General features: G+C 52.6%; 2 protein-coding genes across 2 annotated transcripts in view; one reads left to right on the top strand and one right to left on the bottom strand.

Moving 5' to 3' along the window:
* Nucleotides 1-18,864, top strand: part of LOC148640286 (hemicentin-1-like) — a 93,763-nt gene that overhangs the window by 2,484 nt on the left and 72,415 nt on the right. The window contains exons 3-5 of the mRNA XM_088621612.1: nt 6,201-6,479; nt 6,711-6,968; nt 7,977-8,264. Of these exons, the coding sequence (XP_088477738.1) occupies nt 6,201-6,479; nt 6,711-6,968; nt 7,977-8,264 (825 nt within the window). The remainder of the gene's footprint in view (nt 1-6,200; nt 6,480-6,710; nt 6,969-7,976; nt 8,265-18,864) is intronic.
* LOC148640287 (cell adhesion molecule CEACAM8-like) overlaps nt 16,146-18,864 on the bottom strand; it is a 28,330-nt gene continuing 25,611 nt past the window's right edge. Inside the window, exon 6 of the mRNA XM_088620520.1 lies at nt 16,146-16,854. Coding sequence (XP_088476646.1) covers nt 16,817-16,854 — 38 coding nt within the window. The 3' untranslated portion in view covers nt 16,146-16,816. The remainder of the gene's footprint in view (nt 16,855-18,864) is intronic.

Consider the following 18,864-nt stretch of genomic DNA (forward strand, 5'->3'; position numbering starts at 1 on the left):
GCTGGAGGATTGACATCCTTCACCACTGCTACAGGTGTGATAAAATACTGTATCTGCTTTTATAGATCAGTCTGTTCATCTCCTGAATCTGGGTCTCATCCTCCTGAATATGAAACAATAATACCGTATTGCCTGACTTCGTTTGTTTTAAGTCCAAGCAGCTATGTTTAACACCCAGAGAAACTTACAAAAACATACAAGTAGTAAATATAAAGTTTATATTTAAAATAAATAGAACATCACATCAAAGACATCAACCCAAAGGCATTACACACCAGTCCTTACAGGATATATACTGTATATCCATCCAGCTTATAGAGTATGTTTCCACCCCCCACAGTCACTCTGAGCCCCTGTAGTGGCACAATGTCCCTCCAGTGTTGCACTAAACCATTAATCGCTCTTGTCTGTAAACCAGTACTCCCTTATTGTGAACAATAAAGGTTGAGAAGCTGTATTGACTGTGGGATACAGGGCTTCCTCGTTTTGTTACCTCTGCATGGAAACTGTTGTTTGCTGAACCTCCTGAGTCGGGGGTCTGTCTGGGAGCAGATTCTATGGAACACAGAAGGAAACTCTATGAGTTTGCCTAAAGGCAGCTTCTGTAAGTTCTGGTTCGGGACAGTGTTCTTGATTCCCATCTCAGTGTCCAGCAGAACACTGGTGCTGATTCTTTTTCTTCATGGGTCAGAGGTCAGGTCCCTCGTGACGAGTTCAAGAGCTGATGGAAAGGCTGCAGGGGGTGATCTCAGAGGTGGCCAGAGCCAGAGGAGGCTCACAGAGTTATTCACTAGAGTGCATTCAGAATAATCTACATGTACATGCAGTGACCTGGACTGTGATCCCTCTCTCCAGGACTGTTAGGGAAATCTGGTCCCAGCAGTCAGTGGACGGTCTGACCTTTCAATTTCGAAGGGCGAGGTTGGGGACATGGGGGGAGACGGGGAAGGAATGCACACCCTGAGGTTTTGGGGGCTTGTACCCCTTGAACTCCCACGTCCCATAGTGTTCTTTAGCAACCACGCGGAATGGTGTCTTTGGCCATAGAAAGAGCAGCCCACAGGGGTTAGTGGTTAGTACAGTACTGAGTGGTCAGGGCTCTGGTCTCAGTGCTCTGTGGTCAGGCTCGGTGTTCAGGTCTCAGTGCTCAGTGTTTAGGTCTCAGTGCTCAGTGCCCAGGTCTCAGTGGTCATGAACTACTTGCAGGCAGGTTCCTCTTCAGCAGAGTGGTGACGTGTGACTCATCAGCAGGCTGTAGCACTGAGTCCCCAGAGACAGAGACACAGCAGGGCTCCTGTGGAAGAGCAGGGTGTTGCTGCTGTTGGAATACTGTGGCAGTGGTGTGGGGGTCAGCTCTGCTGTTCCCCAGCTCCTGGGGCACCAGTCCAGCCTGTTTGGAAGCTTGTAGCCAACTGACGTTCAGTGATCTCATCCAGCTGTTCCTTCGGAGAATCCAGGGTGTCGGCTTCATCAGCATGGCTGGGCAGTTTGTTCCACAGCCCCACCACCCACCACCACTACCTCCCTGTAGTTTGCACTTGTGTCCTCAGGTTCGAGTTTCCCTGTTGACTCTAAACCAGTCTGTTGTGTTGATTTCATCAGGTTCCCTTGTAGCCCCCTCTCTTCGAGAGGAGGGTCCTGGGTCTGAGTGTGGCTCTGTCTGTGTGGAGTCTGCATGCTCTCCCTGTGTTTGAGTGGGTTTCGGCCGGGGAACTTGGGATTCCTCCCACTCCTCCTGGGGACAGGCTGGCTCGATTGTCGGGGTGCTGTTGGCAGATCTGGGTTGATCTGTCCTCAGTCATGTGATCACAGTCCTGTCCTGGTAGTCTGCTCCTCTGGGATGGGCTCCGGCTTTCTGCACCCCCTGACCAGGACAGCGGGTTTCTGGAAGCGGAATGGGAGACGAGCCGGTTACTGTCTGTTATGCTGTGACCCCTGTGTGTGGTGCTGGAGAAGGGGCTGCAGGCCGAGGGGAGAGGCGGGAGGAGTTGAGTGGATGATGGATCCGGCACCAGCAGGACAAAGCTGCCTGTGACCTGCAGAGGCAAGGCTGGAGAGCAGCACCTTGGCAGGGATGAGGAGAGCTGGGGTAAGAGGCAGGGGCTCCCAGCGAGAAAGACTGTCGGACAGCGGCACTGGAGAGGGCTGGGGGCCTCGGAGGTGAGAGCGAGCTGGAAAAAGGGAGAAAAAGAACAATCCAGCTGGGAATCCAGCGAGGACAGCGAGTCCCTGCTGAATCTGTGCTCGGAGATTTAGGAAGAAGGTGTCTGAGAGGGCGAGTGTAAGGCCAGAGCTACTGTACCACTGCAAGCTGGAGCTCAATGTCAGAGCACTGAATCAGAGGGAAAAATGCCCTGAATGCCAGCTTACTTGCCGGATTAATGTTGGGATTGACCGCCTGACTTTCCCGACCACGTTCGCAAGGAGTCAGAAGGAGACAGAGCCCATGCAGATGTTCGGGCTGCTCGGGGCAACTTCAGGAGGACATGAGCTGCTCCCAGCCCCATTATAACAGCGCCCCACCCCTTGTCAGCCAGTCTCAGGACAGCTCTGAGGGCCGACGAGGCCAGTTGGGTTTCCGTTAGTTGTCTCCGTTGAGATCCCGAGAAGAGGAGGTTGGAACTTGTACTGACGTTTGAACAGAGACTTGCCTGTGGTGGTTTGGAAGGATGTTACGAGAGAATTCTGCCCAGGGAAGCAGTGGTTCCCACTCATCCTGAAAAGCAGACAGGTGGCAGTGCAGGTAGGTCCCCAGGTCTTGTTCACCTGCTCTGTTTGGCTGACGGATTCCGGGTGGCATCCGGACAGCAGGTCGATCCCAATTTTCAGCAGAAGGCCCTCCGGTGGTGCTTGAGAAGCCATCAGGAAGGCAGACAGTAGGAAGAAATGGCCGGCTTTCAGGAAGCAGTTGACCACAGTGAGGGTGACTGAGCAACTCAGGCACAGGGAGGCCAGTTATGAGGTCTGCGGAGATGTGCTGCTACGGCCGATCAGGAGTTGGAGGGAGAGGAGGTGACTGGCTGGCCCGATTTCAAACTGGACAGGAGGCCATGATGGTGATGACTGCCCTCATTGACGGACACCTGAAGGGTCGGCTGGTGAGCTCCAGAGTTTGTCACCGTCTGGGTGTGCGGCCGGTCAGGAGGAGTGTCTGCTGGACAATCCTGGGCAGGATGGTTTTGCTCGACCTCTAGGGTGGCCCCAGTGACACGATGCGGAGGAACGATGGGAGGGGGTTTAGGAGGAGCGTCACCCGAGGAGCGCGTTCTGGAGAGGGCATCAGCCCCCAGGCGTCTGGATCCCGGTCGATGCCTGATGGTTAAATTGAAACGGGACACGGCCGTGGCTCCCTCACTCCACTGCCAGCGGGATTCTTCCCAGGGAGTCAGAACTTCCAGTCGTGTCTTCGAGATCCGCTGGAGCTCCTTCATTCTGTTGTGCTCCGGACCTGGTGGTGGGGCCAGGGCCGATCCGGATGACAAACCGAGCCCCAGGCACGGGATTTCAGAGAGAACCTTGGGAGTCTTCGGAAGGGCTCGGCGGGTCCGAGGCTTGGAAGAGCAGGGCTGGAGAAGGGGCTGCAGGCCGAGGGGAGAGGCGGGAGGAGTTGAGTGGATGATGGATCCGGCACCAGCAGGACAAAGCTGCCTGTGACCTGCAGAGGCAAGGCTGGAGAGCAGCACCTTGGCAGGGATGAGGAGAGCTGGGGTAAGAGGCAGGGGCTCCCAGCGAGAAAGACTGTCGGACAGCGGCACTGGAGAGGGCTGGGGGCCTCGGAGGTGAGAGCGAGCTGGAAAAAGGGAGAAAAAGAACAATCCAGCTGGGAATCCAGCTAGGACAGCGAGTCCCTGCTGAATCGGAGCTCGGAGATTTAGGAAGAAGGCGTCTGAGAGGGCGAGTGTAAGGCCAGAGCTACTGTACCACTGCAAGCTGGAGCTCAATGTCAGAGCACTGAATCAGCAGGAAAAATGCCCTGAATGCCAGCTTACTTGCCGGATCGATGTTGGGATTGACCGCCTGACTGATAGACAGGGGTCTTTGAGAATTGTGTCCTGACCATGTTCGGGCTGCTCGAGACAACTTCAGGAGGACATGAGCTGCTCCCAGCCCCATTATAACAGCGCCCCACCCCTTGTCAGCCAGTCTCAGGACAGCTCTGAGGGCTGTCGAGGCCAGTTGGGTTTCCGTTGAGATCCTGAGAAGAGACGGTTGGAACTTGTACTGACGTTTGAACAGAGACTTGCCTGTGGTGGTTTGGAAGGATGTTACGAGAGAATTCTGCCCAGGGAAGAGGTGGTTCCCACTCATCCTGAAAAGCAGACAGGTGGCAGTGCAGGTAGGTCCCCAGGTCTTGTTCACCTGCTCTGTTTGGCTGACGGATTCCGGGTGGCATCCGGACAGCAGGTCGATCCCAATTTTCAGCAGAAGGCCCTCCGGTGGTGCTTGAGAAGCCATCAGGAAGGCAGATGGTAGGAAGAAATTTCCGGCTTTCAGGAAGCAGTTGACCACAGTGAGGGTGACTGAATGACCTCGGGCACAGGGAGGCCAGTTATGAGGTCTGCGGAGATGTGCTGCTACGGCCGATCAGGAATTGGAGGGAGAGGAGGTGACCGGCTGGCCCGATTTCAAACTGGACAGGAGGCCATGATGGTGATGACTGCCCTCATTGACGGACACCTGAAGGGTCGGCTGGTGAGCTCCAGAGTTTGTCACCGTCTGGGTGTGCGGCCGGTCAGGAGGAGTGTCTGCTGGACAATCCTGGGCAGGATGGTTTTGCTCGACCTCTAGGGTGGCCCCAGTGACACGATGTGGAGGAACGATGGGAGGGGGTTTAGGAGGAGCGTCACCCGAGGAGTGCGTTCTGGAGAGGGCATCAGCCCCCAGGCGTCTGGGTCCCGGCTGATGCCTGATGGTTAAATTGAAACGGGACACGGCCGTGGCTCCCTCACTCCGCTGCCAGCGGGATTCTTCCCAGGGAGTCAGACCTTCCAGTCGTGTCTCCGAGATCCGCTGGAGCTCCTCCATTCTGTTATGCGCCGGACCTGGTGGTGGGGCCAGGGCCGATCCGGATGACAAACCGAGCCCCAGGCACGGGATTTCAGAGAGAACCTTGGGAGTCTTCGGAAGGGCTCGGCGGGTCCGAGGCTTGGAAGAGCAGGGCTGGAGAAGGGGCTGCAGGCCGAGGGGAGAGGCGGGAGGAGTTGAGTGGATGATGGATCCGGCACCAGCAGGACAAAGCTGCCTGTGACCTGCAGAGGCAAGGCTGGAGAGCAGCACCTTGGCAGGGATGAGGAGAGCTGGGGTAAGAGGCAGGGGCTCCCAGCGAGAAAGACTGTCGGACAGCGGCACTGGAGAGGGCTGGGGGCCTCGGAGGTGAGAGCGAGCTGGAAAAAGGGAGAAAAAGAACAATCCAGCTGGGAATCCAGCTAGGACAGCGAGTCCCTGCTGAATCGGAGCTCGGAGATTTTGGAAGAAGGCGTCTGAGAGGGCGAGTGTAAGGCCAGAGCTACTGTACCACTGCAAGCTGGAGCTCAATGTCAGAGCACTGAATCAGAGGGAAAAATGCCCTGAATGCCAGCTTAATTGCCGGATCGATGTTGGGATTGACCGCCTGACTGAAAGAGAATTGTGGGGTCTTTGAGAATTGTGTCCTGACCGTGTTCTCCAGGGTTGAGAGGAGGGTGAGAGCCTGTCCGACTGTTTGGGTTGCCCAGGGCAACGTCAGGACAAGACTCCCAGCCAGAGTGTCACATGTTGGCTTTGAAAACTGTGCTTGATAACAGGACAGATCTCAGCTTAGAAGAAGGCACACAGGCCATACTCATACACAGCTCTGATGTACTCCAGACATGGGATCGAGAGATCTGAGCCTCCTGGGCATCAGTCACAGACCATAACTGGCTTGAGCTGTGAGAGCTTAGTGTCACTGGGATGTACAGCAGCCTGGAGAGACACACAGAACTAGTGTGAGGAAAATCACGCTGGAGACACACTTGAGCAGTCTCTGCACTGGACACAGTCTCCACACAGAGCTGGACACAGTCTCCACACAGAGCTGGACACAGAGCTGGACACAGTCTCCACACAGAGCTGGACACAGTCTCTACACGGTGCAGGACAGGCTCAATGTGTCCACTGGCCACACTACTGCATTCACTGTAGATCCCTCACACTGTCCCCCTCTCTCTCTCTGACTGCAGCACCAGTGTCCAACGTGACTGTCCAGGCCAACATCACTGACCCAGTGGAGTTCAATGACACTGTGAGGCTGAGCTGCAGTGCCTCGGGTTCGGCCCCCTCGTACCGATGGCTCAATGGCTCCTCTGAGGTCACAGCTGGCCAGCGCTTCCAGCTGAGTGAGGGCAATCGGACCCTGAACATATCCAGCGTGCTGAGGTCCGATCAGGGGCCCCTGTACTGCTTTGTGTCCAACTCAATCAGCAACGCCACCAGCCAGCCCGTCTATCTCAACGTCCTGTGTGAGTCTTTCCCTGATCCTGCCTGGGAGACCTGTGATGCTCCTGCCTGCATCACACCTGGTCTCCATCTGCTTCTGCAGCTGCAGTGTCCACACTGAGTCCCAGCTGGGCTCTCTGTGTCTGTGTGCTGTGACCCAGCTGTGCTGCTGTCCACACTGAGTCCCAGCTGGGCTCTCTGTGTCTGTGTGCTGTGACCCAGCTGTGCTGCTCTGACACTGCTGTGTGTTCCAGATGGGCCTGAGGACACCAGCCTGACGCCCCCTGGACACATGTTCCCCGCAGGCTCAGGGCTCACTCTGTCCTGCTGGGCCCGGTCCAGCCCCCCAGCGCAGTACCGCTGGAGCTGTAACGGATCGCTGACTGACAGCACCAGTCAGGAGCTGCGCTTTGTCAGCCTGCAGGAGAGAGACAGTGGGAACTACACCTGCTGGAGCCACAACAATCGAACCCTGAGATACGAGGCTGTAGGGAGGGAGATAACTGTGCTGGGTAAGTCCCCACCTCCCCACGGGCTGGGGCAACAGGGGCAACAGGGCCTGCAGCTGCACCAGAGTGATCACAGCAGAAACAGGGGCAACAGGGCCCCAGAGTGACCACAGGGGCAACAGGGCCTGCAGGACCCAGAGTGACCACAGGGGCAACAGGGCACCAGAATGACCACAGAGTGACCAGAGGGACAGGTCACTCCAGGGCAGCAGTAGAGGGTCAGTGAGAGACGACTCTCACAGCAGATCAGCCTGTTTTTCCTCTCGGCTCTGAAGCAGGAGTCCAGACTGAGCTCAGAGCAATAGGAACAGCTCTGTGTTCATTTCTGTTTCTCCCACTTAGAAACATCAAACATCTGGGGACTAGCTGGAACATTTTTGGTAAATGTCTGTGACATCCTGACCAGAGTTTCCTGTAGTCTGTGACACAAGCAAGTGTGTGTGTAAGATCAAAGTAAAATCACTGAAACTAGGATGAAATCACAGTACAGTTAATCGCAGTGAGATCAGGGTAAAATCAAGGTACACTGCAGTGAAGTCCAGTGTGATCATGGTAAAAGCACAATATAAACATGGTAAAAGCACAGGAGCTGAAAGAGCCACTTCCTGCTCCCCAACTCGATTTCCTGTCCTGCCAGTGCTGCCCCACTGTCCCTCCCAGCACTGGGCCTGTCCCAGCCTGAGCACAGTGTCACTGGTCACTCACTGGTCACAGGTCAGAGTGGTCTGGACAGGCCTGGTGGTGTGACCCTGCGGGCGGCTGCACACAGCAGCTGGACACAGCTGGACACAGCTGGACACAGCTGGACAGTCTGCACTCCAGCTGTACTCCAGGTCAGTACACAAGGAGTGTGGGGCACCAGCAGGTGACCAGGCCCTCAGTGGTCTAGAACTCAGTCAGAACACAGTGAGGCCTCGTACTCACCTCCAGAGCACCGAGACCTCAGTCATGGCCAGGAGTGACACCCCAGTCCTGCCAGACCCCTCTCTAACTCTCCTGTTCTGCCCTCAGAGCCGATATCTTCTGTCCGTGTGGGTCCGAAGGATGGCCAGACACCAGAGCTGAATAAGACTCTGACTGTGTTCTGTGAGGTTCTTGGCTCTGGCACTGTGAGCTCCAGACAGTGGAGGAAAGAGAGCCAGACTCTGACCCCGAGCCCCAGCATCAGCTTCTCCAGTGACAACAGCACAGTGACCTTTAACCTCCTGCAGCAGTCTGATGCAGGAACCTATCAGTGCACAGCGACCAACCCTGTGAGCTCAGATACTGGAGAGTACAGACTGGAGCTCCAGACACCGAGTGAGTGCCTGATGACCACACACTGACCTCACTGACCACACACTGAGTGAGACTGACAACACTGAGTGACTACCTGACTGACCACACACTGACCTCACTGACCACACACTGAGTGAGACTGACCACACACTGAGTGTCTACCTGACTGACCACACAGAGACACTGAGTGAGCACCTGACTGACCAGACACTGACCTGACTGACCACACACTAGGTGAGACTGACCAGACACTGAGTGACTACTTGACTGACCACACACTGAACTCACTGACCACACACTGAGTGAGACTGAGCACACACTGAGTGACTACCTGACTGACCGGACACTGACCTGACTGACCACACACTGAGTGACTACCTAACTGACCACACAAAGACATTGCGTGAGCACCTGACTGACCACAGAGTGACTCCCTGGCTGCCCACACACAGAGTGAACTCCTGGCTGACCAGACACTGACCTGAGTGACCATAGAGTGACTCCCTGACTGACCAGACACTGACCTCACTGACCACACACTGAGTGACTACTTGACTGACCACACACTGAGTGAGTACCTGACTGACCAGACACTGACCTGAGTGACCACACACAGAGGGGCCTGGTCTCTGCTGGAGTCCAGTGGAGAGGAGCTGCTCCACTGCGGCCTGACCCACACTCTCACTGGACCCATCCAGAACCAGAACGAGTTAAAGGACCCAGCAGAGTCGGTCTTCAGCAGCTCAGCTGGGCAGTGTGATCCACACACACACCACCACTACTCTCTGTGTAAAGACGTGCCTCCTGTTCCCACTGCTACACTACTGAGAGCGCCCCCTCTGGAGGAGAAGGGAACTGCACAGAGCAGTGGTGGGAGTCGCCCGCTGTGTCAGAAGCAGACTCCTGAGGGAGGGTGTAGGGGTGGGCTGGTGACCTGTGACCTCCCCTGTTGCAGTGTGTGTCTGTGTGCTGAGTCTGTGTCCCTCTGTCTCTCCCTCTCTCTGCAGCTCCGCCAGGAGGAGGAGGAGGAGGGGGCTCTCTGAGCGGAGGAGCCATCGCTGGGATTGTGATCGCGGTGCTGGTGGCTGTGGGCCTCATCGCCGGACTCGTCTACTTCCTGATGACGAGACAGGGGTGAGTGTTCAGTGTGTTGATAGTTCTGATTGTAATCTTGTGAAGGGGTTTGAGAGTCGCACTGCAGCTGCAGGTGATGCTGATGGTGATGGTGATAGTGACCCGCGTTAACGATCTCCCTGTATCTCAGCCCTCTCCTCTCCTCTCTGCTCCTCTTCACTGTCTCTTCCTGGTACCTGTGTCCTGACAGTCTGGGAGTCTCCCTCTCTCCTGGCTGGCTGTCATTTGAAACGCTGACTTATTTTTCTGTGGAACCTCTAACTTCCCCTCTGAGGGTGTGTATCTTCTGCGGAGACCCCTGTCCGGACCCCAGCTGCAGACACTGCTGGACACCCGGCCCTGCTGCTGTCCAGGGCAGGGAGAGACACTGCTGTCTGTGTTCTCACATTTCCACTGTCCTCCTGGTCTAACAAGAATGGACCTGAGCCACTGGACCAGCTGTCCTCCTGGTGTAACAAGACTGGACCCGAACACTGATACTGGAATAGACACTGTGTTGGAATAGACACACTGATACTGGAATAGACACACTGATACTGGAATAGACACAGTGCTGGAACACATTGATACAGTACTGGAATAGACACAGGGATAGAATACACTGGTATTAGAATAGACACAGGGATAGAATACACTGATATTAGAATAGAGACAGGGATAGAATACACTGATATTAGAATAGACACAGGGATAGAATACACTGATATTAGAATAGACACAGGGATAGAATACACTGATATTAGAATAGACACAGGGATAGAATACACTGATATTAGAATAGACACAGGGATAGAATACACTGATATTAGAATAGACACAGGGTCCAAATACACTGACACAGGGATAGAAGAAACAGAACACAGGAATAGTTGTGGGTGAGATGAGACGAGTCAGTGATCAGTAACTCTCAGTGTCTGTGTTGTCTTTACAGGAGCAGCCCCAGGGAGACCACTAACAGTAAGTGAGGCTGTTTGTCCCCCTGTCTGTCTCTCTCACCTGTCTCCCCTCTCGTGCCTGTCTGTCTCTCTCTCACCTGTCTCTCCTCTCCTGCCTGTCTCGCTCTCTCCTGTCTCTCCTCTCTTCTCTCTCTGCCTGTCTCTCTCTCACCTGTCTCTCCTCTCCCTGTCTGTCTGTCTCTCTCTCACCTGTCTCCCTCTCCTATCTGTCTGTCTGTCAGGTACAGCTGTCTGTCTGTCTCTCTCTCACCTGTCTCCCCCTCCTGCCTGCCTGTCTCTCTCTCACCTGTCTTCCTCTCCTGGTTGCCTGTCTGTCTCTCACCTGTCTCCCTCTCTCTGTGTCTGTGTTTCTCTGCCAGGCTCTGTCATGTATGAAAACTCTGAGGGGCTGAAGGATCACATGATGTACATGAACCTGCCTGCTGGTCACCAGGTCAGTCTGTCACACTGTAGCCACACTGACCACTGTCTAACTGTCCACACACCTGTCTCTCCTCTCCTGCCTGTCTCTCTCTCACAGTGTAGCCACACTGACTGCTGTCTAACTGTCCACACACCTGTCTCTCTCTCACACTGTAGCCACACTGACCACTGTCTAACTGTCCACACACCTGTCTCTCTCTCACACTGTAGCCACACTGACCACTGTCTAACTGTCCACACACCTGTCTCTCCTCTCCTGCCTGTCTCTCACACTGTAGCCACACTGACCACTGTCTACCTGTCCACACACCTGTCTCTCCTCTCCTGCCTGTCTCTCTCTCACACTGTACTCACTGTCAGCTGTCTGACTCTCCACACACCTGCCTGTCTGCAGACGAGAGGTCTATCAGGCTCCAGCTGGTTTTGTGGTGATCATGAGATAAGAGACCCAGCCTCTCAGACAATGGGCTGAGTGTGAGCAGGTTGTTCATGAACAGAGAGAGAGGACCTTCCTGTTCCAGTCCCTTCACCACACAGCACTGATGAGAGCTGCTGATACAGCAACTTCCTCATCCCTGCGGCAGGAGAGACCAGCTGGGAGACAGAGCTGTGGACCCCAACAACCCCTCACTGAGAGCTGTGAACCCCAACAACCCCTCACTGAGAGCTGTGAACCCCAACAACCCCAACCCCTCACTGAGAGCTGTGGACCCCAACAACCCCTCACTGAGAGCTGTGAACCCCAACAACCCCAACCTCTCACTGAGAGCTGTGAACCCCAACAACCCCTCACTGAGAGCTGTGAACCCCAACAACCCCTCACTGAGAGCTGTGAACCCCCACACTGGAAGTTATTCCACAGTAGTCTGGAATAATTGTTATAACACAGTGGCTCACGAGTGTGTGACTGTGCTGCAGTCAGAGGAATAATTGTTATAACACAGTGGCTCACGAGTGTGTGACTGTATTGCAGAAGAAAGCAGCCCAGCCCAGTCCTGCAGCTCCAGAGAGCACCTACACTGTGAGTGTAACTGTGCCTTCTCTCTTCTCAATACCCCCAGCACCAGCACAGCCTGTCTGTCTGTCTTTCTCCCTGTCTGTCCCACCTAGTCTGTCTCCCTGACTGTTGTCTGTGTGTCTGTCTCACCTGGTCTCTGTCTCCCTGTCTGTCTCACCTAGTCTGTCTGTCTCACCTGGTCTCTGTCTCCCTGTCTGTCTGCACAGAGCTTACAGTTCCCAGACAACTCCACCTATGGCAACTTAAACAGGTCAGTGAGAATTCTCCTCCAATCACAGGGTTCAGAATGTTCTCCTCGTCCAATCATAGCGCTCTCTGACATTCAAGAGATACCATGTCTAGGGGGGGGGGGGGGGGGGGTTGGGTTCAGAATATATCTGCTAGCCAATAGGAAAACTGATATCCTCTCCATCCAATCAGAGTGCTCTACTTCTGTCCAATCAGAAGTCGATTAGATATACAGCATTCATTATCCAATCAGACCTTTTCTGATCGTTCGTCTGAGCATCTTCCTAATCCAGACAGAAGGTTCTTACAATATTCTTCCTATTTCTGTGAAACTGTTGTTTTTCAGGATGAGATTCTGTGCAGCATGTTCTGTTACAGGGTGTTAGTGTCTTAATTCCCCTCCCTCTGTCTCTCCTCCAGGTCCTGAAGATGGACAGTCTGTGCTCTGTCAGTGTGTCAGACAGTGCGTCTCTGACACCCAGAGTACTGAGCCACTGTGTGTGTCTGTGAGCTCCTTGTAAAAGACTGCCAGGGTAAAAGCACAGTACAGTGCAGTAAATTACAGTTATATCAGAATAAAAGTAATGTTAAGTGAGGTAAAGCCCAGTAAAACCAAGGTAAAAGCACAGTGCAGTAAATCGCAGTGAGATCAGAGTAAAAGTACAGTGCAATGCAGTAAATCACAGTGAGTTCAGAATAAAAGAACAGTGCAGTGCAGTAAATCACAGTGAGAGCAGAGTAAAAGCACAGTGCAGTGCAGTAAATCACAGTGAGAGCAGAGTAAAAGCACAGACCATTAGACCAGAGTGTTCTGGACAGGCCTGTGGCCAAACTCTAGTTCCTCCTGACACTTTATTTATATAGAGTTATAAATTTATAGGATATGTGTATGATTATTTTTGTGTCCTTAAACATTAATAAACATTAATACCGTTTCTACTTCTGTTCGTACTTAGTATGACTCTGTGTCTGTAAACTGTACACTGTACATGAGCAGTGTTATGAGAACAAGACAAGATGTCCACCTACATACACAAAGAACCTAATCGTGTGACCTAACCGCATTGTTTTCATGCAAGAGCAATGTAAGAGCACTTTACTTAACTGGTTCTCTTTACTTAACTGGTTCTGTTCTTTACTGCTCTGCTCCTACTGCATTCTGTCTCCTCGTTGTGCTTACCTTGTGTATTTTTTACTATTCTTAGTGTTGTTCTGTACAGCAGTTTGAGAAGCCACTTTTAAAGGTGTGTAGAAACCAAGAGATTCAAGCCTGAAGTGTTCATTTGTCCAGCCCAGCTTTACTGTATGCAAACAAGGAACCACAATAAGCACCATAATAGTTATAGTACCTATCGTAGCTCAAAGGGGATATGGCTCTACGCTATATATGTTTCTCTACACCCTCCCCCTCCTGTCTTTGAGGTAACTTTCTCACGACACTCCAGGACTCAGACAGCGCTTAAACATCCTTTCTCATCAGGAGTTTAGTGTAAACATTCACCATTTGGGGAAATATTCATCATTTGGGGTTCAGTACAGTGGGGGAAGCATCTGTGCTTAAGCAAGGGTGCCGGTCAGAGTTCAGCATGTGGATTCAGCAGGAGTTCACAGCTTCTCCCACTATATGGGTACAGAGTAACACACAGATTCTCCAAGTGGGCTCCATCAGCTGCTATATAAAATACAGTTTATTATTATGCAAACACATGGATAATGACGTTTTTTAAGAACTTAGATATAAGTTAAATTATTTTACGTGAAAATAAAAATATTTTCAAATATTTCTGAGGTCTGCCTGTGTGAGACAGTAGTTTCCAATGTTGTTTTGTAGATGTGTTACGAACCACCTGGGTCAACTTAGTACAGCCCCTTCTTTTTGTCACATTTCACAATTTCCTTCTGCTTTTTCACATCTCTGAATTTGCCTTGAGTGAAATAGATATTACAAGACCATGGTTGTGCTACAGGAAGTTGCTCATTCTACCCTTTTTAAAGAAGTGCCTCGAAAAATGGGTCCAAACCTTAAACGCCCTTGAGTTGCATTACTTTTCCTGTTCACACAAACACACAGCTGATCCGGAGTGGTGTGGTGGCTCTGTGGCTCAGGATCTGTGGCTGGAAGGTTGCCGGTTCAAATCCTGCGGCCGGCAGAGGAATCCTACTCTGTTGGGCCCCTGAGCAAGGCCCTTCACCCCAGCTGCTCCAGGGGCGCTGTATAAATGGCTGACCCTGCGCTCTGACCCCCAGCTTCTCTCCCTGTCTGTGTGTCTCCTGGAGAGCAAGCTGGGGTCTGCGAAAAGACAAATTCCTCATGCAAGAAACTGTATATGGCCAATAAAGTTGTAATGTATGTAGATTTGCTCACTGGATCTATTTCCTTTGGCGATGTATACCTCCTTGGAGGCTATATTAAATGTACTGTGTAATTGGAAGGAAGTTCCGGGCAGTCCAGTAAATGAGAAGAGGAACCTGCAACATAGCCCTCGCCTCCCGTTACTTTGTGTCTTTAAGTAGTTCGTGTTATTAAACATACACGACAAAGGTGAACTTATCTTATACTGGTATAAAATGCAAAATCAGCCGCCCCACCGGACAAACAGAGAACAACTGCAGACATTGTTATCCTCTCAGCCAGTGACGCAGGACTTGAACTCTCCACACGGGGTCGCTAGCGGTCAAGGTCGCTGTGCGTGTGATCACCGGAAAGGGAAGTCCTTATACAGTACCGCCGGACCGCACGCAGCCGCGAAGCTGCTTTCAACGGCGCGATCGCAGTGCTAACGAGAGCGGTGGGTTTCACCGGCTGAGCTGTTTGTAACGGGGGACAACTTCACGGAGCTGTCCGCCCGCAGTGACCCGTGACGACCCCCCACGGCCCCCAGCCGTGAAGACCGCGGTGCGCAGACACGCGTGACCCGCAGGTACCAGCCGTGCGCCCGGTGACAGACAGCACCGCCCTTATCGATCATCTGCCTACAGGTCTCACGAAACTACCTGGACCAGAGAGCAACAGGCAGCAAGAGGAATATTGTATCAGAGCCATTGGACTGCACTGCCACCGTGTGGCGAGAAGATCACACTGCTCTCATCACAGGTGCGGTATTTTATCTTCATCATCATCAAGGTCTTAATCCCCATGCTGGCAGGTGGTTCTGAAATTATCCGTGAAATACCCAAGCCCAGATGATAATACTGTAACGCAACGGGAGCTCAGGCGGGCGCCCTGGCCGCATCTGGTCGGCCCCATCCCGACTGGAGGCTCGAACCCGGGACTTCCGCGTCTCTCTGCAGCGACCTAGCCCCGTGAGCTAAAGAGAGATCTCTCCACAGCCCAGTAGCTGTGGTCCTGCTATCACAGGGAAGGGCGGTGACGTCACCTGCTCTGGTACGCCGGCTCTTACACAGTGCCTGTCGGCCGTAAGCGTTGCAATACTAAATACTGTTTATCAATTGGAAATTTGTGAGAAGGTTACTTCAGTATTTTAATAAATATACTGATAAATAGGTCTGTATTTTATCTAATATGTCTTTTTCAGTAATGACATTCTGATCTCATCAGCCCCGTCAGATCTCTCTTCACATGAGCAAATAGATTCAGATATCTGTCTTCTCATGATTGTCCACTCATTGTCATCTATCCATTATAATACACCTTCCTGTTATAATCTGTCTTCTCAAAATAGTACACTTATTACACAGCAGATCAGCCTGTGTTCAATTTAACACTTTTTCAGTGTTTATATGGTCCCAGACTCACAGAGGTATAAATTAACACTATCTGAATAGTTTGAGCTGAAACACTGCCAGAGTGTTAAACATTTACTCTCAGTGTCATTTTCAGAACTGTCTTAGCGTTATTTTCACACTTCAGCAGAGTGCAGCTGATAAGCACAGCGTAAAGTGCCAACACTTTTCAACAATTGTGTCAGATTATTTTGTCAAATCGTGGTGTCAGTCAAGAGAAACTAGTGACACTACACTGAGGAAAGTGAAGGTATATTCCTTAGTGTTGTTTTCCTGTCCCCTGATACGTGTGCAATACATTGAAATCCACTACAGTAAAATGCTGTTAAGATGTATTTTGTCTAATGTTTAAATGTTGACCTGTAAAACAGTCAAACACAAAAACACTCCACTATAAACTTCTGTTTCATGGGAAATGGTTAAAATGTTTATTTTTTTTGACATTGTTGGTGAAAGTGGGGGAAAAGGTTTTTGAAAGCTCAAGTTGTCTGAACAGCTGCAACAGGCACAGCGCATCCGAATTCCACAGAGAAAGGTTTGGGCTGTGGAGCCTCTGCAGGGGTCATCAGGCAAGCGAGCTCAGGGGTGAGAGCAGGTGAGTCTGAGCCGGAGGAAACAGTATGTGACAGGTTTTCACACGATCGCACCCCTTCTCCCAACAGCAGACTAATCCTCTGGTGACCTGTGTTAACTGACGGGTCCTGGGCTCCCCCACCTCCGTCTGGACACACTCACCTGCTCACCTGCTCACCTGCTCTGTGCTCTCCTCTGCTCTCTCTCCCTCCCTCGCGCCTGAAGAGGCTCCACAGACGAAACGTGTTTGTTCTCTCTACCATTTGCCATGGAATGAACCTTCACATGTCACTCTGCAGGCACTGCCTGGGACGCATGTGGATCACACAAGCCCTGGACTGTACTCTGTACCATCAACTGTGAGCCAATCTGGGGAGTGCACGTCCTTCTGGGGTCTGTGCCACACCATCACCGCTAGCAATGTCATCAGGAGAGAAGGATTCCATTGGTTGGTCGCTGTTCTTCATCAGAAGGTGAAAGGTCTCTGTGCTGTTCGCTCAGAGACCCCCTCCTCCTCCTCCTCCTCCTGATGGAGCTGCAGAGAGAGGGAGAGACAGAGGGACACAGACTCAGCACACAGACACACACTGCAACAGGGGAGGTCACAGGTCACCAGCCCACCCCTACACCCTCCTGTCAGGAGTCTGCTTCTGACACAGCGGGCGACTCCCACCACTGCTCTGTGCAGTTCCCTTCTCCTCCAGAGGGGGCGCTCTCAGTAGTGTAGCAGTGGGAACAGGAGGCACGTCTTTACACAGAGAGTAGTGGTGTTGTATGTGTGGATCACACTGCCCAGCTGAGCTGCTATAGACCGACTCTGCTGGGTCCTTTAACTCGTTCTGGTTCTGGATGGGTCCAGTGAGAGTGTGGGCCGGGCCGCAGTGGAGGGGCTCCTCTCCACTGGACTCTAGCAGAGACCAGGCCCCTCTGTGTGTGGTCACTCTGGTCAGTCTCTGGTCACTCAAGGAGTCACTCAGTGTGTGGTCAGTCTCACTCAGTGTGTGGTCAGTCAGGTAGTCTTTCTGTGGTCAGTCAGGTGCTCACTCAGTGTCTGGTCAGTCAGGTAGTCACTCAGTGTGGGGTCAGTCTCACTCAGTGTGTGGTCAGTGAGGTCAGTGTGTGGTCATCAGGCACTCACTCGGTGTCTGGGGCTCCATTCTGTACTCTCCAGTCCCTGAGCTCACAGGATTGGTGGCTGTGCACTGATAGGTTCCTGCATCAGACTGCTGCAGGAGGTGAAAGGTCACTGTGCTGTTGTCACTAGAGAAGCTGATGCTGGGGCTCGGGGTCAGAGTCTGGCTGTCTTTCCTTCACTGTCTGGAGCTCACAGTGCCAGAGCCAAGAACCTCACAGAACAGAGTCAGAGTCTTATTCAGCTCTGGTGTCTGGCCATCCTTCGGACCCACACGGACAGAAGATATCGGCCCTGAGGGCAGAACAGGAGAGTTAGAGAGGGGTCTGGCAGGACTGGGGTGTCACTCCTGGCCATGACTGAGGTCTCGGTGCTCTGGAGGTGAGGACGAGGCCTCACTGTGTTCTGACTGAGTTCTAGACCACTGAGGGCCTGGTCACCTGCTGATGTCCCAGTCGGGACCGGGTCCGATTCGGCTCTTGTCCTTGGTTGCTCGGACGCCTGCTCCTCCTCCTCGGCCCCGTTTCCTCTTTCACTTTGCCAGATACGTGTGCAGGCAGCTCCAAGCCTCTGCTGCTTCCGGATCAGTTACAGAGCCGGAGCTGGAGCCCACACCTGGGGGAATTGCCCAGCGGTCCGGGGGGGTATCCAGTAGGCTGGGATCCCCAGAGGTTTCTTTTCTCTCCACAGAGCCCACATGGTCATAGTGAGTGGTCAACAGTAGAGGAAGATGTTCATAATGGGTCCAGTCCATTTCAGAGTCAGCAGGAACCCCAGCAGTTAGTCCCCTGTGCTCCACTCTTTGTGCGACACCAGGAGTTCACAAAGGCAACAGGTTCATGCGCCTCAGCATCTCCTTTGAGCCACCTGCTCTGTTCCTTCACTAGCTACCTTCCACATCGCAATACCTCCTCAACACCCAGCACGGCCCTCTGCTCACGACTCTAGACTCCCTTGCCCTGGTCCTGCACTCTGCCTCATGTGTGCACGCCATCGTGTCTCTCCTCCTCCTGCCAGCTCCATCTTGCACCAAGGAGCTTCTCCCTGCTGAGTCACCTCTGCTGTGTCATGGGTCATCTTCTCAATGCGCTTCACCACGGAGATCCTGGCACCACTCCTGTTTTGCAATTTGAAGTAGACCTTTGTGGTCGCGGTGCTCGTGTTGAAAAGGGAAAGGGTCTTTTTCTCTAAGTCTTGTTCTTTCCAAAGCTTCTACAGTTACAACTCTTCCATTTGCCTAGAAGGCTACTATCAAAGCCAGACGGTCAAGAAATCAATCTCTCCTTCTAATCATTCAAATAGTTTCCAATTTCTATTGCTGCTTTCTGGGGGCACAGCTGGAAACTGATCCCTTCAGCTAATGTTGCCATTTGTAATCAACAAAGGAAGAGCCTTTTATGTGCCTCAGTCATA

The sequence above is a fragment of the Lepisosteus platostomus genome, chromosome 26 (genome assembly GCF_059453375.1).
Source record: "Lepisosteus platostomus isolate fLepPlt1 chromosome 26, fLepPlt1.hap1, whole genome shotgun sequence".
Taxonomy (NCBI): domain Eukaryota; kingdom Metazoa; phylum Chordata; class Actinopteri; order Semionotiformes; family Lepisosteidae; genus Lepisosteus; species Lepisosteus platostomus.